The sequence below is a fragment of the Psammomys obesus genome, unplaced genomic scaffold, assembly GCF_907164565.1.
Source record: "Psammomys obesus unplaced genomic scaffold, mPsaObe1.curated_primary_1811, whole genome shotgun sequence".
NCBI classification, from domain to species: Eukaryota; Metazoa; Chordata; class Mammalia; order Rodentia; family Muridae; genus Psammomys; species Psammomys obesus.
Genome location: NW_026596415.1, coordinates 4118530 through 4142968, shown reverse-complemented (window position 1 = coordinate 4142968; position 24439 = coordinate 4118530). Strand labels below are relative to the sequence as shown.

Sequence of the window (24439 nt, the reverse complement as noted above, 5' to 3'; positions counted from 1 at the left end):
GAGGGATGAACACCCCCTCTCCCTCCCCAGAGAGCAGGAAGGTGTGGATGAATGAATAAGCTGTGATGGAAACTGTGAATATGGAAAAACTGGTGAGGAGGGCAACTCTGACCACCCTCACCTTCCTTAACCTTTTACTCTGCTAACACACTCTGACTCACCCTGGTTTTTGTAGCGTCTGTGGAGCAGTTCCAGCAGTCCCTGCAGGACAAGTACCAGCTGTTGCCTGAGAGCCTGACCGGTCCCCTGGTGGCCATGGAGCTGGTGCGAGCCAGGTTGGAGAGAGGCAGCAACAAAAGTCAGGAAAGGGAACTGGCCACTCCTGACTGGACAGAGCGCCAGCTAGCCCATGGTGGTCTGGCTGAAGTGCTTCAGGTTGCCAGTGACTGCAGGCGACCACGAGAGACACAGGTGATAGCCGTGCTGGGTAAGGCCGGCCAGGGCAAGAGCCACTGGGCCCGAACTGTGACTTACGCCTGGGCATGTGGCCAGTTGCCACAATATGACTTTGTCTTCTATGTCCCCTGCCATTACTTGGATCGTCCAGGGCACACCTACCACCTACGGGATTTTCTCTGTCCCCCAAGCCTGCAGCCACTGGCCATGGATGATGAAGTCTTTGGTCACATTGTGAGGCAGCCAGACCGCATCCTGCTCATTCTAGATGCTTTTGAGGAGCTAGAAGCCCAAGAAGGCCTCCTGCATGGACCATGTGGACCTCTGTCCCCAGAGTCCTGTTCCCTCCGGGCACTGCTAGCTGGGCTTTTCCAGCGGAAGTTGCTGCGTGGCTGCACCCTGCTCCTCACAGCCCGACCCCGGGGCCGCCTGGCTCAGAGCCTGAGCAAGGCAGATGCCATCTTTGAGGTACCTAGCTTCTCTATTAAACAGGTCCAGACTTACATGAGGCAATACTTTGAGAACTCAGGGACAGCGGAGACCCAAGACAAGGCCCTGGGCCTCCTGGAGGGCCAGCCTTTTCTCCTCACCCACAGTCATAGCCCTGCTCTATGCAAGACCATGTGCCAGCTCTCCAAGACCCTGCTGGAACAGGGAACAGAGGCCCGGCTGCCTTGCACACTTACAGGGCTCTATGTTGGCCTGCTAGGCCCTGCAGCCCGAGACAGTCCTCCAGGAGCCTTAATTGAGCTGGCCAAGCTGGCCTGGGAGCTGGGCCGCAGACACCAAAGCACCTTGCAAGAAACCCAGTTTCCATCAGTGGAGGTGAAAACCTGGGCAGTGACCCGAGGCTTGGTGCAGCCTGTCCTGGGGACCACAGAGGCCCAACTGGCCTTCTCCAGTTTTCTGCTACAATGCTTCCTAGGTGCTGTGTGGCTGGCACAGTGCAGTGAAATAAAAGACAAGGAGCTGCCGCAGTACCTGGCCTTGACCCCAAGGAAGAAGAGACCTTATGACAACTGGCTTGAAGGTGTGCCACGCTTTCTGACTGGATTGGTTTTCCAGCCTCGGGCCCACTGCTTGGGGGCTCTGGTGGAGCCTGCAGTGGCTGCAGGGGCAGACAAGAAACGGAAGGTTCTTACCAGGTACCTGAAGCGCCTGCAGCTGGGGACACTTCGGGCTGGGAGGTTGCTGGAGCTGCTGCACTGTGCTCACGAGACTCAGGAAGCTGGGATTTGGGAGCATGTGGCGCGTCAACTCCCCGGGCACCTCTCCTTCCTGGGCACCCGGCTCACACCCCCAGATGTACATGTGCTGGGCCGGGCCTTAGAGTCGGCCAGCCAGGACTTCTCCCTGGACCTTCGTCAGACTGGCATTGAGCCCTCTGCACTGGGAAACCTCGTGGGACTCAGCTGTGTCACCGGTTTCAGGTGTGGGAAGGGCACAGGGCAGACATGGACTGCAGCTCTGGGGCCTCCTATTCCATGGGCACAGCATCAGGAGGAACAGAATAGTCCCCTCCAATTAAAGATGACAATAAGGGTCAGAGAAGGATAGCTATTGGCACTGGCCATGTGCCTGTGAAGGAGGGTGGCATTCTTCTCACCAATATTTGAATACTTACCATGTATTCAAATCCTTCAGTTGCCAGCACATGCCACCATTTTTTTTTTGTCCTCAGAGGCACAGCCTCCCTCAGTCTTTTCTTTCTCATGTGACAGGCATGTCACTGCTCTTTGTATTCAGGCAGAGGGGCAATCCTCCCAGAATGTGAATCTGGTCAGATTCCAGTGCTGCTTGAAAGGACATCCTGTTCCTCTCAGGGTGGGCTTTAAATTCTCTCATTTGGCTCATTCAAGTCCACTTTGCAGTTTGCTTGAGCACTTCAGGGTAATCTCCAGAAAAAATTCCTCCCACAGGAAAAAATTCCTGATAAACAGATCTTACTCAAGTTCTAAGGTCTGCCACAGTTATGCCCAGAATTTAGCACTGAGCTTCCTGGAAGGCAGAGTCAAAGTGTGTCTTTTTTAAAAATGGTAGACCAACAAGGGCTGATAAGGTCATGGAAGAGGGAGATCAAGCTAAGAAAGAAAAGGACCTGAGGAGGTGGGAGGTTCCTTTGTGGAGCCACGCACCCTAACTGTGATCTACCCTGGGTGCTGTGCCTGGGTCTGAGGCCTTCCCTCTACAGGGCCTCACTGAGTGACACAATGGTGCTATGGGAGTCCCTACAGCAGCAGGGAGAGGCCCAGCTACTCCAGGCAGCAGAGGAGAAGTTTACCATTGAGCCATTTAAGGCCAAATCTCCAAAGGATGTGGAAGACCTGGACAGCCTTGTGCAGACTCAGAGGTGAGGAGGCAAGGGGTCAGGTGTAGGTCCAGGCTGTGCAGGTAGTCTGTGTCTGTCACATACATAGCTCTGCAGAGCTTCCCAGTGCCCTGACCTTCGCTATGGCCATCCAGGAGTCCCACCCACTTTGCCGCACTCTAAGCCTGACACCCTGTACCAGGCCCCTCACACCTGAAGCCATGAAGACATCACTTACTAACTGGAGGGACCCCCCCCCAGGCCCTCAGGCAGCTGCACCCACTTTCAGCACCATTTCAACCATAATAGAGCCAAGGTACAGAGGACAGGGGACAGGAGAGCTAGGTGCTGCTAAGTGCCTCTCCCTATCTCCTCCATGAGCCAGCCATAGCCCTGAGATTTCACACTGTCCCTTCCTCTCTTCCCCCCCTGTCTCTCCCCCTTTCTCTCTCTTTCTGGACCTCACACATGCAGTGCAAGAACTCTAACATGGAGCTACATCCCCAGCCCTTTTAATTTTCATTTAAAGATGGTCTTACACAGTTGTTCAGGCTGGCCTTGCATTGGATGTGTAGTTGAAGCTGGCCTCCAATTTATAATCTTTCTGCCTCGTCCTCTCAAATACCTGGTCAAACAGGCCCATGACACTCTGCCTGGCTCTAAGCTGTTCTTTAAAAAGTATTTTATTTTGTGTGTATGTGTGTGTGTATGAGTGTGTGTGAAGGAGTGAGTGACGTGCCTGCGGAGTCCAGAGGAAAGCATCAGATCCCCCAGAGCTGGAGTTACAGGCAGTAATGAGCCAGACTCTGGTCTCCGCAAGAGCAGTATGAATGTAACCACTGAGCAATCCCTCAGCCCCCAAAGAGTGTTCTTTTAAGTGGAGGGTCAACAACAGCTCCCACGGCAGCGAGCCGGGTGCAGGATGGGGCATACCAGTAGGGCCACACCTACTTACTGAAGCCCTTTCTCTGTAGGCTCAGAAACCCCTCAGATGATGCAGCTAAGGGTCTTCCTGCTATCCGGGACCTTAAGACGCTAGAGTTCTCGTAAGTGAAGGGTGGGCGATTGCCTCAGTGTCCCATCTTAGCTCATCTTGGGCCAGGCATGGTGGCCCAAGGCATGGTGGGAAGGGAGAGCCTGGCTGATTCTTGCCTTCTTGTTTACCACCGGGAAAGCAGCTTCCACCTGCTGGGTGTGGCCTGTCTGGGTGAGTACAGGGGACGCTCACACATGCACTTACACACACTGTACACACACTTCAGACATTCACACACACATATAACACACTCATACACAGTGAACACATTCGCAAACACTCACACACTCATGCACACACACATACACACATCTAACACACTCTTACACATTCCCACACATGTGCATACACATATGCCTCATACACACCCATATAGCACACACTCAGACACACACACATGCTCATGCCTCGTCACTCATCAGAAAGCCCTTTGAGGAGCAGAGGTTGCTGTCCCTGATGAACTTACTCCAGCAAGTTCCCTTGAGGGTGGCTGGGAGCCTCCTGGAGGAGGTAGGTGTGTTGGAGATGGATGTTAAAGTCTAGAGCGCTTCGCTACCCTGGCTAGCTCCCGGATAACGGAGACAGAGACTTGTTGGATTTACAAAAGCTTCAAGGCACAGTAACGGGGCAGGCATCACCCCTCTATGCTTTTTGGCTGTTTCCCAGCTACACACCCTGTTAGCTGCCTGAATTGCTTCTATTTTACCAGGCCAGCCCTCATGGCCACATGCTCATGGTCCTTGCTGCCCCATGGCAACTTCCTTCTCTCTCCCTGGCTTCCTCTCCTGTTACATCTTCTGTTTCCTCTCTCTTCTCCTCCAGGCCTCATGTCCCTCTGAGACCCCTAGCTCCTCCTACTTCTCTTCTCCCCAGTACAGGCTTCAGCAACTTTATTAATTAGTCAACTTTAAATTAAATAGAGCAAAGTTTACACAGCAAAGACAAGTGCACTGAGAGTGTGCTCACTCTCTGGGTAATTAGCATTAGGAACCCCCATCAGAGGGTGCATCTTTGCAGAAGCTTGAGAACTTATGAATGAGCCTGCAGGGGCTGGAGAGGAAGCCCTGAAGGAATGCATATGGACTCAAGTGCCCCGTGTGCCCCAGAGCAGGGCCTCATACACAAGGAAGGGAATCCCCAAGACCTGTCAGTTTAGGTCCTTTTCCTGCTGAGCTAGGAGCTCCTGATCCTGGGCTAATCACTTTCCTGGCCACAGGCACTCCCCCAGGTGAAGGCGTAGCCTGGCCACTGCCCTCTGCACTCAGGTGTCCTTACCTCCCGCAGGGGCGGGGCCGGGGCCCAGCCTGGATGCTAAGTAGTCTTTCCAGGCTTCCCAGCCATGCACATGCTCAGACCCCATCTGCCTCATACTTGCTTCTCTGGGTCTTCCCTCAGTTAGAAGGATCTTTCTTGAGAAATTTGGGTGTGTAGCTCCAGTGGGCTAGGGTCCAGCTTGCCTAGGACTGAAAGGTTGGGCACTGAAAGTCTTGCATGCTTAGGAACCACTCCATCCAGCACAGTGGGAGAGTTGGCCGCACCCTGTGCGGCCAAGCCTGGGAGCTATCATCCTGGGCAGTGCCACCAGGGCAGGAGAAATGGAGATGAGGGGATGCAGTAGGTTGGATTGAGACGAGGGTGCCTGGCTATGATAGGGGAGCTGCCCTCCAGCACATGGGCCCTGAAGAGCCCAGGAGTTATATTTGGGTCTGGCTGCCTGAGCAGCTTTCCTCCAAGTGCTGAGGATTGAGCCCAGGGCCTTGTACATGCTTGGCCAGCACTCTATCACTGAGCTACATGCCAACCCATCAGTTTGTTTGTTTACTAGACAGAGTTTAATGTATCTCAGACTGCCTTCAAACTTGCTCCATAGCCAATCCAAGCTCTATAACCTTGAACTTTTTTTTACATTTTTAAAAATTTATTATAATTTATCACCTCTGTATACCAGCTGTAGCCCCACCCTTGTCTCCTCTCTTCGACCAAGCGCGCAGCTTCAGGAGGGACGCACATGGAGCGGTGAGGGAGGAAGAGGACACCCGCCTAGCCAGCCAGATCAGCCGAATCAACCCTGGCGATCAATGGGGTGACAGATGTCGCAGCCAGATCGCCCTCACATCCCCCTTGTCTCCTCTCAATCCCACCCTCCTTCCTTCATCTCCCATGCCCCTGCCCCAGTCCACAGATAGGGGAGGTCTTCCTCCCCTTCCATTTGACCTAACTTATCAGGTCTCATCAGGACTGGCTGCATTGTCCTCCTCTGTTAACCTTGAACTTCTAATCCTCCTGCTCTACCTCCCAATAATATAATAATATAATGCTAGGATTATAGGCACACTCTGCTACAACAAGCTTAGTGCAAGGGGTAGGATTCAGGGCTTTGTGTGTGCTAGGAAGGCACTCCACCAATTCAGTGACATTCCCAGACCATATATTTCTTATTTTGAAAGGGGTTTTAATATCTAGTCTAGCCTTGAACTTTTGCTGTCCTTGCCTCAAGCCCTGCTTGCTCCACCACCAAGCTTTAACATAGCTTTCCAACTGCAAAGCATTTTCACTCCACGTCTATGATAATCCTAGAGGAGGCCATTGATGTCAACTCTCATTTATTCTACAAATGGGCATAATGAGACCTGAGGGATGAAGTAGTTTCTTCAAAGTTACAAACAGCATTTTAGCTTACCTAGCTGACTAACAAGCTGTCAGTATTTGGTCCTATTAGAGATAAGCTTGATCCAGCCAGGCCTGGCGGCACACATCTGAAATACCAGCACTTGCAAGGCTAAGGCCGGAAGATAACAAATCCAAGGCCACTCAGGACTACATAGGAAAACCTTGTCTGAAAACAAAGAGCCGATAAGATCCTCCATGCCTTTACGTAGAGTCCCCTTTATGAGAAGAGCTGCCCTGGAAGACAGTCACTGGACAAATTTGGAAACTGAGGCTTGGCAATATTAGTGATTTGCCTGCAGTCCCAACTGGTTACACACTCTTTGCCAGCTCCCCTGCACCCCACAGATAACCAAGCCCCTCTTGTTTTCGACAGAACATACGATGCCAAATATGTACAGAGGTAAAAATATTTGCTGAAAAGAGGAAATGTCAGAAGACAGCCACAAGGTGCTTTCTGTCTTTGAATTATTTTCAGCTTAAAAAGCCCCTTCCTGGTGGTCGGAACTGCACTCTGGCTACCAGAGGCCGCGGGGTGGAACAGGCTAGAGCCAGGCCCACAGCCTCCTACAGGCTGGAAGCCCAGACATAGTTCTGAGGAAGAAAGGGAGGAAACAAAGGGCTATTTAGGGTGTCTACTGCAGCCACCCCATGTTCCCCACCCCCTTCAAGCCTCTCTGGCTGTCTGATCTTCAACCCCCACATATATGTAGGTGAGGCATGTGGCTCAGTTGGCAGAACACTTCCTAGTAGGCATAAAGCCCGGCTTTAGTCCCTAGCACCACCTACACTGGCACACACCTGTGGTCCCAGCATATGGAGGTAGAAGCGGGAGAATCAGCTCATGACAACTTGTTGTTTGGTTGGTTCATTTTGGGGTTTGGTTTTTTTGAGACAGGGTTTCTCTGTATAGCCTTGGCTGTCCTGTAGACCAGGCTGGCCTTGAACTCACAGAGATCCATCTGCCTCTGCCTCCCAGTGCTGGGATTAAAGCAGGTTGGAGGCCTAGGCTACAGAGCTTGTGGGAAAAAAAAAAGGCCCAGGTTCATTCACCCCATCACCGCTTCTCCCTTACCTCCTCCTCTCCATCCTCTTCCTCAGCCCTTCCTATCCTGTGCTCCTTCTTCTTCTGAAACAAGATCCAGCCCCAGGCCTTGCCATGACTATGCCCCTGCCCTCAACGCTCTTCCTTCCACAGCAGAACCACCCAGGCCCTCATTTCCCTCCATTCTGTTTTATTTTTTAATTACATTTTATTTTGCCTGCTTATTTATTTATTTAGTGTGTGCATGCATGTTGTGGTGTGCCTTTAGAAGTCAAAGGGCAATTTGCAATGGTTGGTTCTCTCTATCATGCCAGTTTCAGGGATCAAATTCAGGTTGCCAGGCTGGGTGCAGGCACCTTGACCCCGCTGACCGTGTATGTCAGTGTTCTGAGGCCCTTTCCAGACTTTCCCACCGTGAGTTTCTCTAGCATTTATCTCTCCGTCCACATCATGAACCAATTTCCTTGATTATCTGTCTGCCACTGGTGCCAGTTCTATGCAAGTGGGAACTTCTGCTGCTCACGGCTTTCTTGCCATGGTCTGGTACCTTGTACACAAGTGGCCAGATCAGCAGATGAGTCAAGGACGGTCTTTCTCGTCCTGACAGCACCCTGTGGTCAGGGCTAAGCACTGAAGGAGCCAAGATCCAAAAGTGAAGGGATGTCGAGACCACAGCGCAAGGCTGAGCCCAGCTGTATCTGGGTCTTTCCTTAAAGCTCAAGGCCCTAGGGCCTGGGATCCTAGACTCAGAGGGAATTCCAGAATAAGTTTAAGTTACCATGTACAGGGATCTTTTGATTTTTGTCATTTAGAAAAACAAATATTAAACCTGGAGGTGGTGGTGCATGCCAGTGAGCTTAGTACTCAGGGAGCTGAGGCAAGAGGATTATGAGTTCAAGGACAGCCTGAGCTAGAGAGAGAGAGATGGTCACACACACACACACACACACACACACACACACACACACACACACAGACTATTTAAAAAAAAATCGATAGTGGTATTGCCAAATAATGACTATTTCAAAAGAGTTGAGGTCAGTGAGGCAGCTAAGTAGAGCCCATATGTTAGCAAAGAACCATGTCCTGCAGTTGTCCTCATCTTCACACACATGTGTCATAACACAAACACACTTGTCCCAATCTTCACACATGTGCCATGACACTCATGTGCATGCACACAGCAAATATATAAGTTAATTAACTAATTGAACAAAGTTAAGTCAGGAGGCTAGGGAGATGGCTCAGAGGTTAACAGAGGTTAAGAGTGCTTCCTGCTTTTTCAGGGACCCTAGTTCAATTCCCACATCAAGCAGCTCACAACCACCTATAACCCTGGCCCCAGGGGTTCCTGCTTCTACATTTACCATCCCCCACCCCAACATGTGACATACATGTACACAGACCTTTACACTGACATAAAAATAAAATTTAAAGGTTAAAAATGTAATTTCAGACTAAAACTTCTTTTTACTTACGTTTTTATAATTTTAACTAAAACCTAGAATAAAGCCCTTTATACTGGATATATTTAGTCATATTTTATAAACCAAACAATGATCCTTGCACTGTCCTTATCTTACTGATTTCCTTGAAATCTAGTCAATCATGCTGTGTGAGTTACCCCATCTCACTGTGTCTCAGCTTCCCAATCTGTAAAATGGGGGTGAGAGGACCCTCAGCTCAGAGCTGAGAGCTAAGTTGACTAAGGGGCTTAGCATGGGCTAAGTGCTCAAGAAACATTCTTTCTTGTTCTTTCACTCTTTTGAGACAAATTATTATGTAGCCCAGGCTTGCTTCAAACTTACTGTTTAGCCAAGGATTCTTCTGCCTCCAACTCCTAAGTGCCAAATAAGAACTGTGCCAACTGTGCTGTCTCCCAGCCCCCACCCAATAGTCCTTTGTTATTAAAAAGCAAAGATAAGGTCTGGAGAGAGCGCCCAGTGGTACCAAGCTCCCTCACAAGCATGAGGTCTTAAGTTTGGATCCCCAGAACCCAAAGAAAAGCCTGGTGTGTCAACCTGGTGTTCTAGCACTGGGGGAGAGACAAGGATTTCCCAGACACCCAGTCAATGAGCTCCAGATTCAGTGAGACCCTGCCTCAAAAAAAAAAACAAAAAAAAAACAAAAAAAACAAAAAAAGACTCCTAACATTGACTTCTGCCCTCCATATCTGTGCATATGAACACACCCATGAACACACACACACGTGCGCGCGCACACACACGAGAGAGAGAGAGAGAGAGAGAGAGAGAGAGAGAGAGAGAGAAAGGGAGAGAGAGGGAGGGAGACAGTTAAAATGCAAAGGCAGGCAATCTGAGGGAGGGAAGGAGGGAGGGAGGGAGAGTGGATGGGAGGGAGGGAGATATTTAAAATGCAAAGGCAGGCAATCTGAGCGAGGGAAGGAGGGAGGACAGGAGAGGGGAAGGGAGGGAGGGAGGGGAGACATTTAAAATGCAAAGGCAGGCAATCTGAGGTGATTTAGGAATAGACCTTGGCAGGTGTAGGGACCGCTTCACAGGGCAAGGGACATCATCAGGATGAGAATGGGCTGCTGAAGGCAGAAAGTGAAGTGGGGGAGTCCCAGCAGGCCTCTCAGGAGTCAGAGCAGGAGGCTTTGGGAGCCCAGATGGCAGGAATAAGAATCTGGGTAAGCAGGGAAGGGGCCTGAGACTGTCCTTGCTGTCTGCAGTTTTAGTGTCTGACCTCTGCCATTGATTGCTTCCTAGGCTGGGCCCCATCTTGGGCCCGAAGGCTTTCCCTACACTGGCAAGGATCCTTCCAGCCTTCTCCTCCCTGCAGCACTTGGAGTAAGTTACAGACCTGGGACCCCTACTCTGTGCCTTGACAAATTCTGGGACCCTCTACCCTGTGCCCTGACAAGTCCTGGGACCCCTACCCTGTGCCCTGAAAAATCCTGGGATCCTCCTCTACCCTTCACTCTGAGAAGTCCAGACTTTGTCCCCAGGGCACATGGAGAGTCTTTCTCCCTGTTCCCTTTTATTCCCCTCCCCTCTCCACAGCTTCCTCAGTGGGGAAACTGTGTGTGAGGGGTGGGGGACAGATGAACCCACTGTGGGGACTTATGACCCCTAGTACAGGGAAAGGGACAGAGGATGGGAATTCCCACATTAAAAAAAAAAAATGGAGTTCTTTCGCAAGCTTTGAAATTCTTTTACCCACACAGCTCTTAGCAACCCCAAAGGGCAGACAGGTGGGAGCAGGAAGGGGCTTCATAATCGAGGCTCGAAGAAGTTAGGGGAGCTGACCACCTCAGTGGGTTCCTACAAAACCAAGCAGAAGTTCTAGTCCACAGTGCTTAGCCATGGCCCCAGGCCAGCTTAACAGCGCCCCTGGTGGCCAGATTCCACAAGCTCAGAGATGAGCTAAGGGTATTAGAGAGGATGACCAGGCCTGGAGGATGCTGATCTGGGACCAGAAGGTTAATGGCCACCATCTGATCCACCTGCAGCCTGGACTCACTTAGTGAGAACAAGATCGGGGACAAAGGTGTGTCACAGCTCTCAGCCACCTTCCCTCAGCTGAAGGCCCTGGAGACTCTCAAGTGAGTACGCTGAACCTACCTCCCCACTGCTTCTGGTACAGAATGTTTACCCAGCCCACTGTTCTGCTCTTCTGTTCCCCCTCCATCCTATCATCTGTCCATCCCTCCATCATTCACTCATTCTGTTTTGGATCATCCATGCCTCTCTCATTCAGTCACCACCTTTCTACTCAGTCCTTTTCCAAGTGTATGTCTAGTCCAGGGACCACCTCAGGAACACTGCCCACCTCTTTTAAGACAGGGTCTTGCTCTGACTTGGAAGTTACAAGTTATGCCAGCTTACCCAGCCAGCGAGCTCCAGAGTTCATGTTACCACCTCGCCAGTACTGGGATTAAAAGCATGCACCGATATGCCTAGTCTTCTGTGTGGGTGCTGGGGAGCAAACTCATGCCTGTGGGACAAGCGCTTTGCTGAGCCATCTTTCTGACCTCATTTATTGGTTTAATGAAAAGGACTTAAGAAACCATTGCTATCATGGGCAACAGTGGAGACCCCAGAGATCCTGCTCCCAAAACTGTGGGCCTCTTCATATACAACAAACCAGAAGCAAACAAATACATAAGTCACAATCATAACACAGTAAGCTGAGCATGGCAGCATTGGAGAGGTTGGGACAGTGGGATGGGCACACGTTTAAGGCCAGCCTAGGGAATCAGTCTCAAGAAAACATGAAGTGGGGAAGGGCTGGCAGGGTGGCTTAGCTAGTGAAGGTAGCTGCTGTCAAACTTGATAATTTGAGTTGCATCCTGAGGGCCCACATGGTAGGAGAAGCAACTGACTCCTGAACATTATCATCTGACCTACACACACACACTAAAAAGGAGAAAGGGAAAAATGTATTAAGATAAAATATACTGGAATAAAAGTTTAATGAACACAGCTCCACTGGGATGCTAGAAGAGACAGATTGGGACTTGGCATGAAACATTTTGTGGTGACAGCTGTTTTTAACTGTTCTGGGCCTTGGGAAGCTAAGGTGGAATAGGTGTGTGTTGGGGGCAGACATGATTTCCCATTAAACGTGGTGGCCCTGGAGAGAATGGAGCAGAAGGATCTTGAGCTCCAGGCCAGCTTGGGCTACATAATGAGACCTTGTCTTAGAGTGAAAAATTTTAAAGGGGCTAATAAGATGACTCAGAGGGTAAAGGTTCTTGCCTCACATGTCTGGAGACCTGAGTTTGGTCTCCAAAAAGTTGTACCAATGTCCATGGCTCAGGGACACAGATTTAGGTTACTTCAAATTTCATGTTCCAAAGTGGAGGCAGTTCCATGAAGTTTTACAGTTTTACAGAACAAAGACAGTCATAAATCCTGGCAAGTTTAAAATATATTGGCAGGGCCAGGCAGTGGTGACACATGGCTTTAATCCCAGCACTCAGGAGACAGAGGCAGGTAGATATCTATGAGTTTGAGATCAGCCTGGTCTATAAGTCGAGTCCAGGACAGCCAAGGCTACACAGAGAAACGTTGTCTCAAAAAACCAAACCAATCAAAAACATTTATTGGTAGGTACATCAGAGAGGCAGGTACATCAAGGAGGGGAAGCTTTTCTCCAGGCCTAAGATGCTATCTGATGACAGTCTCAGCTTTTGGGTTGGTGGAAGCCAGTGGTTAGCTAAGTGAATAGGTTCCAAGAGGTTTTTTTTAGCTATTAGCCACAGGATGTTAGTTCTGACACAGAGAAGGGCAAGGACTGGATGTTCCGTTCCTAGGCCTTTTCTGATCTCTCCACAATCTGTCAGTCAGTATCTGCCAACACAGCTTCTTTCAGGAGTTCTAAGCCACAGCTCTACACAGACCCTCTGCCACATGGCACTGTGGCAGTGCCCCTCCCACAGTACAACAATAATAGCGACAACAATAACAATTTTAAAAATGTAATAGCACTGGAGATACAGCAATGGCAGTGCCCTTGTCTAGCATACACAAGGCCCTGGATTCAATTCCACAGCAAAACATAGAAACAGACAAAACATTTTAAAAAAAAAACCTGTCAACACTCCATGTTATAAATGAAGTTAAGAAGCCTGAAATTATCCCAAGAATTCATGTGGCAATTTCCTTAATGTACAGTGTAGGCTTCTCCATAATTTACAATGGTCTAGGCCAACCACGAGATACATTTCCCTCCTTTCTCTTCTCTCCTTCTGACCTTTCTATTCCTGGACACACAAGCACCTACTGTGTGTAGTTAGAGTGCTGGAAAACATCCCTAGGGGGAAAGGGTAACTACTGAAACAGACAGCCGGGGGGAGAGGGGGTGCTTTCTCTGCCTCTTACCCCCATCCACTCTCTCTGTTTCTGTGGGTCCATCCACATTACCTATGACCCTTTCAAAGGGTCTGCGGCTATAGGCTGCCTGTGAGGTGCATTTCCAGCCAATGGGAAAGGGGGAGCCTTTCACTTGGGTCCTAAGCCATTTCCTCCCTGTGTCCCCATAGCCTGTCCCAGAATAGCATCACTGATGTGGGTGCCTGCAAGCTTGCAGAAGCCCTTCCGGCCCTAGCCAAGTCGCTCCTGAGGCTGAGGTGAGTGGAGTGTCCTTCTGAGTGGGCTGAGGAGCTGGTGGGTGGGGAATAGACAAGATCACCTCTTGCTGGTTGCAAGGTCTATGCTTCCTCCGGTGGTGTATTCACCTAGAATGAACTGAACATCACCACAGCCTCGGGGCAAGTTGCTTACTTGTTCCAAGCCTCTATTTCCTCATCCTCGACAATATGCATCATGTCAATGGGTCACGTGTCATACCCCAGTGCTGTCCCAGGTGAGCAGTGGACGGTTGTCCCCGTACCCATCCAGCCTCTGGAGGGCAGGGCTCCAGTGGGCCCTGCAGGGCTGGTTTCTGTGAGTTCCATCACCATTCCAGCCAGTGCTTCACTGCCACCTCCTGGTGGGCCTGGATGTAGCAGCCCCAACTTCTGAAGTCCTTTCAGCAAGTCTGGTGTGGTACTGGGGGCTGAGGTGGGAACTGAGTTTGGACCAGAATCCCAGTCATTCAGCTCAGCACTACCAGATGTCAGCTATGCCAGAATTTCCTTCCCCCAAGTCATGTTCTAGGAAAAGCGACTTCTGCCCATCTTTATGGAGGCAGCTATTCCTTCAGCCTTCCAACCAGGTCCCAGTGACATCACATCTGTAGTCCAGAGGCAGAGAGCAATGAATGCTGGCGCTCAGCTTGCTTTCTGCTTTTTAATTTTTAAAAAATATCATTTTTATTTTGTGTGTTTTGGCTGCATATCCACCCATGTGCTAAGTGCACATGATGCCTGCAGAGGCCAGAAGAGGATATTAGATCCCCTGGGACTGGAGTTACAGATGACTTATGGCTATCTCATAATACAAAATACATTCATTCCAACTTCAAAGTCCCTGGAGTCCTAACAGTTTCCAGATTTTCTTCTCCCCATGGCCAGCAGCAGTCACCCCTTCTGTCTCACATGGCCCTCTGTGAGTGTGTTACCCTGGGAGACCCTGGCTAACAGGTGGCCCACTGCATAAACCAGCGAGAACCCACCTGCTCCCCTACAGTGACCTCTCCTACCCATTTTACAGATGAACAATGGCATGGGAGGGGAATGTCCTCCTTAGTGGTTCCATGCTTTTGGGCTGGGAAACACTTCTCTCCCTCTCCTCTTCCTCTCTCTTTCTGTCTTCTTTTTCCCCCTCCATCTCTCTCTCCCTTCTTTCCCCTTCTTTCTCTCCCTCTCCTTTTTCTCTCTCCCCTTTTCCCATCCCCTCTCTCTTTCCCTCTCCCTCTTCTGTTTCTTTACCCCTTCTTCCTTCCTTCCTCTCTCCTCCTCTCCTCTCTCTTCCCCAATTTCTCCTTTCCCTCTCCTTTCCCTCCACACTCCCCCTCTCTGTTTTCCTGGAGATGGATCCCAGAGTTGCTTCATGTATTCCACACAAACACTCTGTTGCTAAGCTCTAACCCAGCCTTCTTAGCTTTCTATTTTGAGGGGCTAGAGATGGCTCAACAGTTAAAAACACTGGCTGCTCTTGTAGAGGATCTGGATTCAGTTTCTAGCAGCCCATGATGGCTCCCAACCATCTGTTAACTCCAGTCCCAGGGGATCCAGTGCCTTCTGGTGTTCTCAGGCACTGCTTGCATATGAAGCATAGACATACATGAAGACAAAACGCCCAGACACACAAATAATTTTTTAAATTTTTTAAAGGAATTTTCTATTTTGAGACAGAGTCTCATGGATTTTAGGCCGGCCTGCATTTGTAACCCCTCTCCTAAGTAGTTGGAATTACAGTCCTAAGCCACTAAGCCCAGTGTACAATTTCCTGTCCATGTGTTGTTTCTTGAACTCACAGTAGAACTACAGATAAGTGGCCTCAACTCTCTGGGCCTCAATTAGTCCATCTGTAAAATGGGACAGTAGGGCCTGCCTGGAGATGTAGCTCAGTTGACAGAGGACTTGCCTACAACGTATGAGGCCATGGGCCCATTCCATCCTCCGCACTGCACAAATGGGATATTTGTAATCATAGTACTTAGGAGGTGGAGGCAGGAGAATCAGAAATTCAAGGTCATCTCTGACTATATACCAAGTTCTAGACCAGCCTGGGGATACGTGTGGCCTTGTCAAGAGACAGAGAGAGAGAGAGAGAGAGAGAGAGAGAGAGAGAGGCAGACAGATGGATAGGTAAAATGGAGCAGTAATCTCAGTTGAACGTGGCTTTCACCAGGGCCTGAGCTGGCCCAGCACCCCAAACCCTCTTCCTTCCTCTGTCGCCGGCAGCTTGTACAATAACTGCATCTGTGACGCAGGAGCCAGGAGCCTGGCACAAGTGCTTCCAGACATGGTGTCCCTGCGGGTGATGGAGTGAGTGCAGGGGTTGGGTTGCTTGGGAGGCAGAAGGTCTCCCACCCGCATCAGGGGAAGGGCTGAGATGGGAGTAGCCAGGCCTCAGGATGGCCCTTTCTCTTCAGCGTTCAGTTCAACAAGTTCACGGCTGCCGGTGCCCAACAGCTGGCCTCCAGCCTTCAGAAGTGTCCTCAAGTCGAAACGCTGGCGTAAGTGGCATTGCTGCTGGGGTTGGAGTTCTGTGTGTGTTTCTAGAATTCAAATCCCACCCCTGCAAACAGTACATGATCCCAGGATGACAAGAGATTGCCCACCCCCAGCCTCGGTTTCTTCATCTCTACAAGGGTGGTAACACCTGTAGAGAAAACCTGTGATTGTTCTGTCAGTCAAGATACAGATTTTTTTTGCAGGGTGGAGGGGGGGTCTCACGTAGTGCAAGGTGACCTGGAGCTCAACATGCAGCTGAAGATGGCCCTCCTGCCTCTATCACCCAAGTGCTGGAGTTATAAGCATGTACCGCCACATCCAATTTCATGTGGCAATGGGGACCAAAGTTGGGACTTGGTGTGTGCTAGGCAAGCAGGCCACCACCGGAGCCATGTCCCCACCAGAAACTTTTAGGACAATGTTGCTGCACAAAACACTCAAAAATATTTCATCAGGATGAATCATACGAACTTGCCTAATCCAGTCATTCTTAGAACATAAAAATAGCAAATTTACTTTCCTGTTTGTTTTTGAAACAGAATTGCACTTGAACCCGTGATCCCCTGCCTCGGCCTCCGGAATGCAGGTACCATGATACATGTGCTGTGGCCCTTTAAGCTTTCTCTATTAAGCCTTCACACTGTTTGATCTAGCACCTTCTGCTCTTCAGGTGGCTTTGACCTGCACAGTTGGGTCTGTCTTCTCGGGTAGAGAGTGCTTCTCTGGATTCCTTTCTCCTTGTGACCACAATAGCTGGCAGAAGCAATGAAAAGGAGGAACAGTGCCCTTGGCTCACAGTCTCATGGGGTCCATTATGACGGGAAGGCATTGGTTGCAGGAGTTTGCGCCTGCAGCTGCTCATACGCTGCCAGGGAACAGTCAGCTCCCAGCATGGGCCTGGCTATTGCCTTCAAAGGTTCGCCCAAGGGGGTTGGGGGGAGGGACGTCTGACAGCAAGGCTCCACCTCCTAAAGATTCCACAGCCTTCAAACTAGTTTCACAGCCTAGGAAGCACTCAAAGCTCGAGCCTGTGAAGGACAGTCTGAACTGAACCCATAATAGGATCCACATTACAGCTAAAAAGGATAAGGCACCGACCACACATTCTCAAGGTCACACAGCAAGTCTGGACCAAGAAGGGTCTCTTAGCACTCTGTTCTCGCACACTGGTCTATGTCCTGCCAGGTGGGAGGTAGGGCTTGTGGGCAGCGTACCCTCGGGAGTCCTGCCACATTCCCTCTCACCTGGCCCTGACCCATGTCCCCTCTGCAGGATGTGGACACCCACTATCCCCTTTGGGGTTCAGGAGCACCTGCAGCACCTGGATGCCAGGATCAGCCTGAGATGACCCTGCTGTGCTCTGGACAAGGTAACCATGTTGGACTCCAGAGGGGAGAACTGCAGGGACGCTGGGTCAGTGTGCTGGTGAGGGTGTGGCCAAGGGCATCAAGCGAGGCTGGTTGAGTCTGTGTGTCATCTGGAGCTATCCTGTCTCCAAACTAGCAGGTGTCCTCCAGACTTTGGGGACTTGGGCCAAGGAACCTCCCTGAGGTCATGCTTAAAGACTGAGAAAAGACAGTCTGAGCCAGTCACCTAGAATTCCCATCCTTGGCATTGGGAAGTCCTGCCTTTGAAACTTAAAGTCTTTCTTGCTGCTGTTTCTCTTGGATTCATCTTCACAGGAAGTTATTACATTTCCTGCCAGCAACATGAACACAATTGTTTGTCACTCTCTCCCCCAGTCTGTGTTTCACTTGTCCTCCAGCCCCTCTCTCAGTCCCCCACAGTGTGACAGCCCCTACCTTTCTGTTGAGGCTGCTCCTCTGGAAGCTCATTACTTCACCTGCCTGTCCTGATCCCCACAGCACATACTCTGGGGACACTGACCACGCTGGACCTTGAACTGGGTACTGTGGACTCAGCTCTTCTGTGAACCGTATCCTGTGAGAGTCAGCATGCTGGCACCTTGCTCCTGCCAGTCAGAGTTGGGCCCTGCCTAGATCAGGAACAGGTGCATGCCTTGCTCTTCTACAGGCCCCAAGACCAGCTCCAGGCTCTGACAGGGCCAGGTGGGAAGCCAGCCCCATTCGGCGGCTGTGAGCATTGGCAGACAGGCCTGGGCTGCCCTCAGTGGGTTCACCCAGGAGGCTGAGGACCGTCTCTTCGACATTCCAAGCCAGAAAGAGGAATTGAAGCAACCAAGCACCTGCCTGTCCAGGCCAGAGCCAGCACATCTTCCTGGCTGCTTCAGACAGGGCCTGCTTGGGGGCTCTGAGGACACTAAGGGTGACTCTGGCCCGCAGACCTCTAAATGTGACAGGGAGTTTATAGCAGCTCCTTCTACTTGTGACGCTGTTTCCACAAACTTTAGGTCAAGGATGAACTGGGCTTGGCCCACACCGTAGATGCCAACCAAGAGCCAGGAAATGGTACACTACAGGGCTGTGGCTGGGAGTTGTTCTGCCTTCTCCGTCACACTCACTACATTTTAAATGCCCCCACTCTGCTCACTGCAGCTGTGGGGCCAGTTTATCCCACAAGTCCCATCTTGGATACCTTCTGTCCCATCTAATGCAAAAGAAACCACCCAAACCACAACAACGAAAAAGAGCCCACACTCTGCCTTCCAGGCAGGCTTAGACGAGACAGCTCACCTGTCCCCACCAACCCTCTGAGTCATTGAGGCGGTAAGAAGCCAGGCTGGAGTCATTGGGAGGCTCTCCTGCATGTATGCCTGGCAGGTGACACAGGTTGCTGGCTGGGAGCCCTGAGACCTTAATGGGACAGCTGGCTGGGGACTTCTCCAGGAGGTGCTGGCTTGCCCTCCTCTAACACTGTGGCTGTTATAGGGGGACCACCCAGTAAGGAAGAACAGAGAGGAGAAAGGGAGGAGGCACAGGCCACAGTCTGTGCACTGTTCCTAACAGCCCTTGAGGCCACACAGCATTGTCTTTACCATGTGCGCATACAGTCCACCTCTGCCCAGGCCCAAAGGGGCGGGTTCTTGTCTACTGCCCTGCTGCGTCCCGGGAGCAGTTCTGTAGCCCATCTGGCTGGCCTTGGCCGCAGCTAGCCCAGAGGGAGTTGGCAGCACCAGCACTGCCATTCTTGTTTACCCAGGGCACCACTTTTGAGCTCAGGCACTATTGATCCCTCCACCGGCACAGTGACAGCTTGCTCTTTTGTCTTGGCAGAGGGGTCCATCTGTGTGGCTCCAGCATGCCAGCCTTGATGTCAGCAGGACTGGCACATCCCAGTAAGTGGGAATTGGCTAGAGGGCCCAGAGGAGTGGTCTGCATGGCTGCTGCCTGGGAGCCATTCTTGAAAAGGCAGGTCCAGCTGCAGAGGGTATCTGCGCCAAGACTCAGGCTTACATTATGTACAGTTAGAGCATCAGGCTCAGGGGCAGCACATGGGAGTCCCATTTGTGTGAACACGGGACAGCACTGAGGCACTCTCTGAAACCAGGTATTTTCTGTACTTGTCAGTCAGGAAGGATGTACCTCTTGCCTTTGGTCTGTCTGAATATGCCAAAATTGACTCTCGCTACTCTTTGCTGATGGCTGTCATTTATTAATGAGTTGATTATGTAAGGCACTCATTACAGTGCCAGAGACATAGTAGATGCTCAATAAACTTCACTGGTTCTGGATTCTGTGTACTGGGCAGTACCTTAGGCCCTCTGGCTTCAAAGAGGAGGTAGTCTAGGACTGTACAACACCAGCTCTTGGCTAAGCTGCCTGGTCTCGTGCTCCACTTCATCAGATATGCAGGCAAGTTTTTTCTGTGCCTTATCCTCCTCATCTGTAAAATGTTCTGAGTCATGGTATCTTCTTTCCTGGTATATAAAGACTCGATATGGAAACAAAAATATTAATGAAATGGGTCAGCAAAATGGCTGAGTGGGTAAAGCAAGCCTGATGATCTGAGCTTGATCCCCAGGACCACACTGTGGTATGGAGGGAAGGGAGAACCAACTCCAAGTTGTCTCCTGTAACTTTCTGTGCACATGTATTACTGGAGCTACTGATGATTGTGAGCCTCCTTGGGAATATATACATATAGATGTATATATTAAGAGTGAAAAACAGTGCTTGGCATAGGAGTTCTGACGCCCTCTTCTGGACTTTGTGAGCACCGCATGCACTTGGTGCCTGCACACGGTAGACGCGCAGTAAATGTGAGAGGCATGCTACTCCTCAGCACAGTTTCAGGCTGGTCATTCTGCCACTGCGCACTGAGGACACATGGTGGGCAAGGTGCTCTAGGCTCCTGTGCTGGGAGTCTGGAGTCTCAGCAAATCTAAGACCTCCCAGACAGAGCTGCCAGCTGAGGCTGGCTAGGATGCTGCACAAAGGCTCCTGGACAGCAGATTCAAGAGGGCTGCCCACCAGTGGGGCCTGGAATGAAACTGCATCCATTTGGTAATTAGCATGGTGCCATCTCATGAGGTGGGGGAGTTGTGGTTCCCACCTTAGAAACTCGGCATTTATAGGGAAGGAGTCCACAAATCACTTGGCCTGTGACTCCTGTGAAGGATCTCTGTGGTGTGGGGACAACATGCTAGAGTAGGTTACCAGATCCCATCTGTGAGAAGCAGTTTTCGGGGATTAGTGGGCTGCTCATGCATTACACTTTCAATCCAAGCCCCTCCTCAGCCTTCAGCTTCACTCCAGGCCTCCCTCCCAAGGAGGATGTCTCTCTTCCTGTTGTACATGACTGTCCTGAGAGCCTTGGGGAATTCAGCTGCACCCTATTGCCTAAGGATTATCCCATTATGGAGAGGTGGGGAGGGCCACAGGGTCACTCCCATCTGTACGAAATGCTGCCCTAATTAGGGCACCTGCTCCCACGTGGCTTTGGGGCAGGGCCACAGCTATACTCTAGATTAGACTAGGGAAAAGAACTCCATTTCTTGTGGGTTTTGGAGGCAGGGTCCAATGTAGCCCAGCCTGGCCCCTAACTGGACATGTAGATGAGGATGACCCTGAACTTCAGATCCTCTTGCTTTCACCTTTGAACTTCGGATTCTTTTGTCTCTGCCTCCAGAAGGCTGAGATTATGGACACATCCCACTATGCTCATTTTTCAGGGTGCCAGAGCTCAGTGCAGGCCAGGTAAACATTCTATCAAATGCATTACATCCCCAGTCTCTTCCATTCGTAACTTTTTAAAGGTAAGGTCTATGTAGCCCTGCCTAGCTTGGAATCCACTTTTTAGACTTGGTTAGACCTGAAGTCACAAAGATCTGCCTGCCTCTGCTTTCTGAGAGCTGGGATTAAAGGCGTGCGCTCAGTCCCCCACCTCATTCTTCATCAGACGCTCTGTGTGGGGAACACTGCACAGCCACCTCTGTGGGACTCAGGTCCAAGCTCCCCAGGGCTCCCTAGCTCTTCCCACCATAACTTGGGCTTTCAGAAGGTGGGAGGAGGCAGCCTTTCCTGTGTGAGTTCCCCAGGCCCTGCTGCACCTCCAGACTGGGCCATCTGACTGATCTGTAAACTGTCAACCACAGTGCCCCTTCTCCCAAATTCAAAGCAGACAAAATCCAGCAACCAGACAAGGACGAGAGGGATTGCAGTTGCTTACATTTTTTTAATGAAATAAGTCAGCCTCTAAGTATTGCTTTTACAGGTTTATGGAAATCAAGTATCTACACCACTCACACTTTCCACACCACTCACACTTCCAAAAATAGATTTCTACCAGAGACAGAATGACCTTCCCCAGTGCGGCATCTCAGTTCTGTAAACCTGGAGAGGTTAAATCCTGCCCTGGGACTTGATGCATCCCTTTTCAGAGTGACTTCCTGACACTGTGATTAGCAGTCTTGGGTCTGAAGTCTCCCCAGGCCTAAGGCTCAACCAGCATCAAACCATGTTGGAGGGGCCAGCCTAAGTATGAGTCTACTTGCATCTTACTTCGGCTCTCCACGTCCTTTCCGGAGGTAAAATGGGGGAGGCGGGTGCAGTTGTGGGTGAAGTGCAGAGAGGTAACCTCTGTAAACATCCATGGCAACGGTGGAGAGTCACAAGCCAGATGCAGGACAACTGAGGACTGGGTGATGGGTGAGGTCTTTGGAGGCCTTCTCCTTCCTGTAGGTCCTGGCAACTCTCCCATCTTGGCACTGAGTCCCCACCTCTCCTGGCAGATTCCTGAGTTGGGGCAAGAACCCAGCTGTTGGCACAAGCAGGCCTAACAAGAAGACAAAGGACAGTCGTCAAAGGGCAGGGCCATGGCAGCATAGGCCTGGGGGTGCCTCCCTGTAGCTCAGGTGAGGCAAGGAAGCCTTGCTCCCATCCTTAAGTTCTAGGAATCTCCAGAAGCCCCAAGCTCAGGCTGGAGATGTTTTTGCTCCTCTCTTTCTTCCGTCCTTTTAAAAATATTTTTTAATTCTTTAACAAGTTCATATGTGTATATAATGTACTAGGATATTTTTCTCCCTTCTCTTTCATCTTCCGTCCTCCCTCCGGACTCTCTGTTCCTTTTGCCTCCTACTTTAATATCCTTTTTTTTTTTTTTAATTAATTTATTTTTTTTTATGACCCATCAAGTTTAACTGGGGTTGCCTGCATGAGCACAGTTGAGGAATTATTTACAGGAACATAGCAACTGATTAGCAGCTACTTAGCATTGAGGAAGATGACCCCCTCCCCCAGCAGTCATTAACCTACTAAGCACCTCCTCTCCACCCTATCTCCTATCATTCCCACTGGCTTTTGTTGTTGAGGCAGGCTCTCTTGTAGGTAGCCCAGGACAGCTTTGAACTTCTGATTCCTCTGCCTGCACCTCCCAAGTGGTGGACCTTAGGTGGTCCCGGGGATGGAACCTAGGGTCTAGCTGAATACACGCTGAGCAAGTATTCCACCAATGGAGCTACCTTCCTAGCTCCCTGCTACTTCTGTTCCAAGTTCTTATGAGTGAACTTGCTTCACTTCTGAGAGTCTGAAGAACCATGGTAGCTTTCCAAGGGAGAGTAGGGCTGTCCACAGGTGATCAGGATGGGAAAGAGATGCTGGGGTTGGGAGAAGGCTCTCAGCCACAAGGGAGGTCAAGAGGAGGCAGCTGAGCAATCTCTAGGGAGTGGGCAGTGCCTTCCATCTCACCCATAAGGCACTGTGCTTACAGGAAGGCAGCTAGTCAACTGTGTCCCCACTTGTCTCCTCTTCCCATGACACAGCATCATTTGGAAGTCCTGGCCCTGTGGCCTGTTCTATCCTCCAGTTCCCTCAATCCCATATTTATCTGTCATCAGTATCTCTGCAACAGTGAGGTGTCCAGGTCCCCTTCCCGTTAGTCCTCTCAGACTCTTCCCTCTACAAACACCACTGAGCATCAGAAGATGCAATGAGCAGTGTATGTGAAACATGCAGTGTGTCCTGCTGAATAACATTCAGGGCTGTGTGGGCTATCACAGGCACCACATACTGAGCAGTAGCCCTGGCCCCTGGTAGCACCTCTAGCCACTAAGCAAAGGTAACCATTTTCACCAGAAACTATGCCTCTCCCCATTTTATAGATTACAAAACAAAGGCTCAGAGTTGCTTACAGTTACAAAAGCAGGACAGGCAGAGCTGGCATTGCACTGGTGAGTGGCCACCACACCCAGAGCTCCTATTAGGTGACTTGTCCCTTCCTTCCACCTATCTTCCCCAGCCCTGGGTGCCCTCATCCTAAGATTTTCATCCTGCTTCCAGAGTCTGCTTTGCCCTCAGCAGCTGCAAGAACAGGAGAGCTAATGCCTTCGAGAGCAAGCTGCTTCCCACCAGGGACTGCCACGAAGGTAGTGTACCGATACCCTAGCCCCATCACCTATACCTGGGGTGACATTGAGGTATCTCCTACACCCACTTTGGCTCCCGAGGTTTCTGAATAGGACTGGGCCCCACACCACAGTGGTAGCCTGCTTAGTGCTCACGCGGTACACACTGCTGGCCTTACTTCCCACTCTCCACGTGGAGTTCCTGAGCTCCCCTACTAAATAAGCATGTAGGCTCCTGGGTATCTCTACCCTCCTTACCAGCCCATAGCTGATGTTGTTATATCTATCAGACATCAAGGCCCAGAAAGCTCAAGAGACTCATTGAAAGATGCTCAGCTCAGTATTGAAATCTGCCCTGCTGTGGTGCCCCGGCCCTGTGATTCCAGCACTAGAAAGCCCAGACCAGAGAATGGCAGGTTAGAGGCCAGCCTGGACTACAGGGTAAGGACACTGTGAGTTTGAGGGCAGGCTGGACCATCTAGTATGAGCCTGTTTCCACAAACAAAACAGGTGCTTATACCACCAACTCCTGTTCAGATTTTTCACACCAGCGTTTTAGATGCTGGGCCCCAAGTTAGAGGACAGGTGCCAGGCACTGTGCCAATGTGAACAACTTTAGCTTTAGAGCAATCCTCCCA

At 50.6% G+C, this 24439-nt stretch overlaps 2 protein-coding genes across 7 annotated transcripts in view; one reads left to right on the top strand and one right to left on the bottom strand.

Moving 5' to 3' along the window:
* Ciita (class II major histocompatibility complex transactivator) overlaps positions 1-19691 on the top strand; it is a 38611-nt gene extending 18920 nt beyond the window's left edge. Inside the window, exons 11-21 of one of the 2 annotated variants that reach the window (XM_055597702.1) lie at positions 176-1826; positions 2588-2746; positions 3679-3750; positions 10182-10262; positions 10925-11017; positions 13460-13546; positions 15767-15850; positions 15958-16041; positions 16579-16625; positions 17312-17408; positions 17905-19691. In XM_055597702.1, the coding sequence (XP_055453677.1) occupies positions 176-1826; positions 2588-2746; positions 3679-3750; positions 10182-10262; positions 10925-11017; positions 13460-13546; positions 15767-15850; positions 15958-16041; positions 16579-16625; positions 17312-17382 (2429 nt within the window). In that variant the 3' untranslated portion in view covers positions 17383-17408; positions 17905-19691. The remainder of the gene's footprint in view (positions 1-175; positions 1827-2587; positions 2747-3678; positions 3751-10181; positions 10263-10924; positions 11018-13459; positions 13547-15766; positions 15851-15957; positions 16042-16578; positions 16626-17311; positions 17409-17904) is intronic. The other variant, XM_055597704.1, reaches the window with a different exon arrangement.
* The window catches only part of Tvp23a (trans-golgi network vesicle protein 23 homolog A), a 141030-nt gene that overhangs the window by 107052 nt on the left and 9539 nt on the right, over positions 1-24439 (bottom strand). For 2 of the 5 annotated variants that reach the window (XM_055597714.1, XM_055597713.1), the window contains exon 4: positions 21615-22234. The exons of the other annotated variants lie outside the window; for them this stretch is intronic. In XM_055597714.1, the coding sequence (XP_055453689.1) occupies positions 21946-22234 (289 nt within the window). In that variant the 3' untranslated portion in view covers positions 21615-21945. Of the gene's footprint in view, positions 1-21614; positions 22235-24439 lie in introns of those variants that run through there. 5 annotated transcript variants of the gene reach the window in all.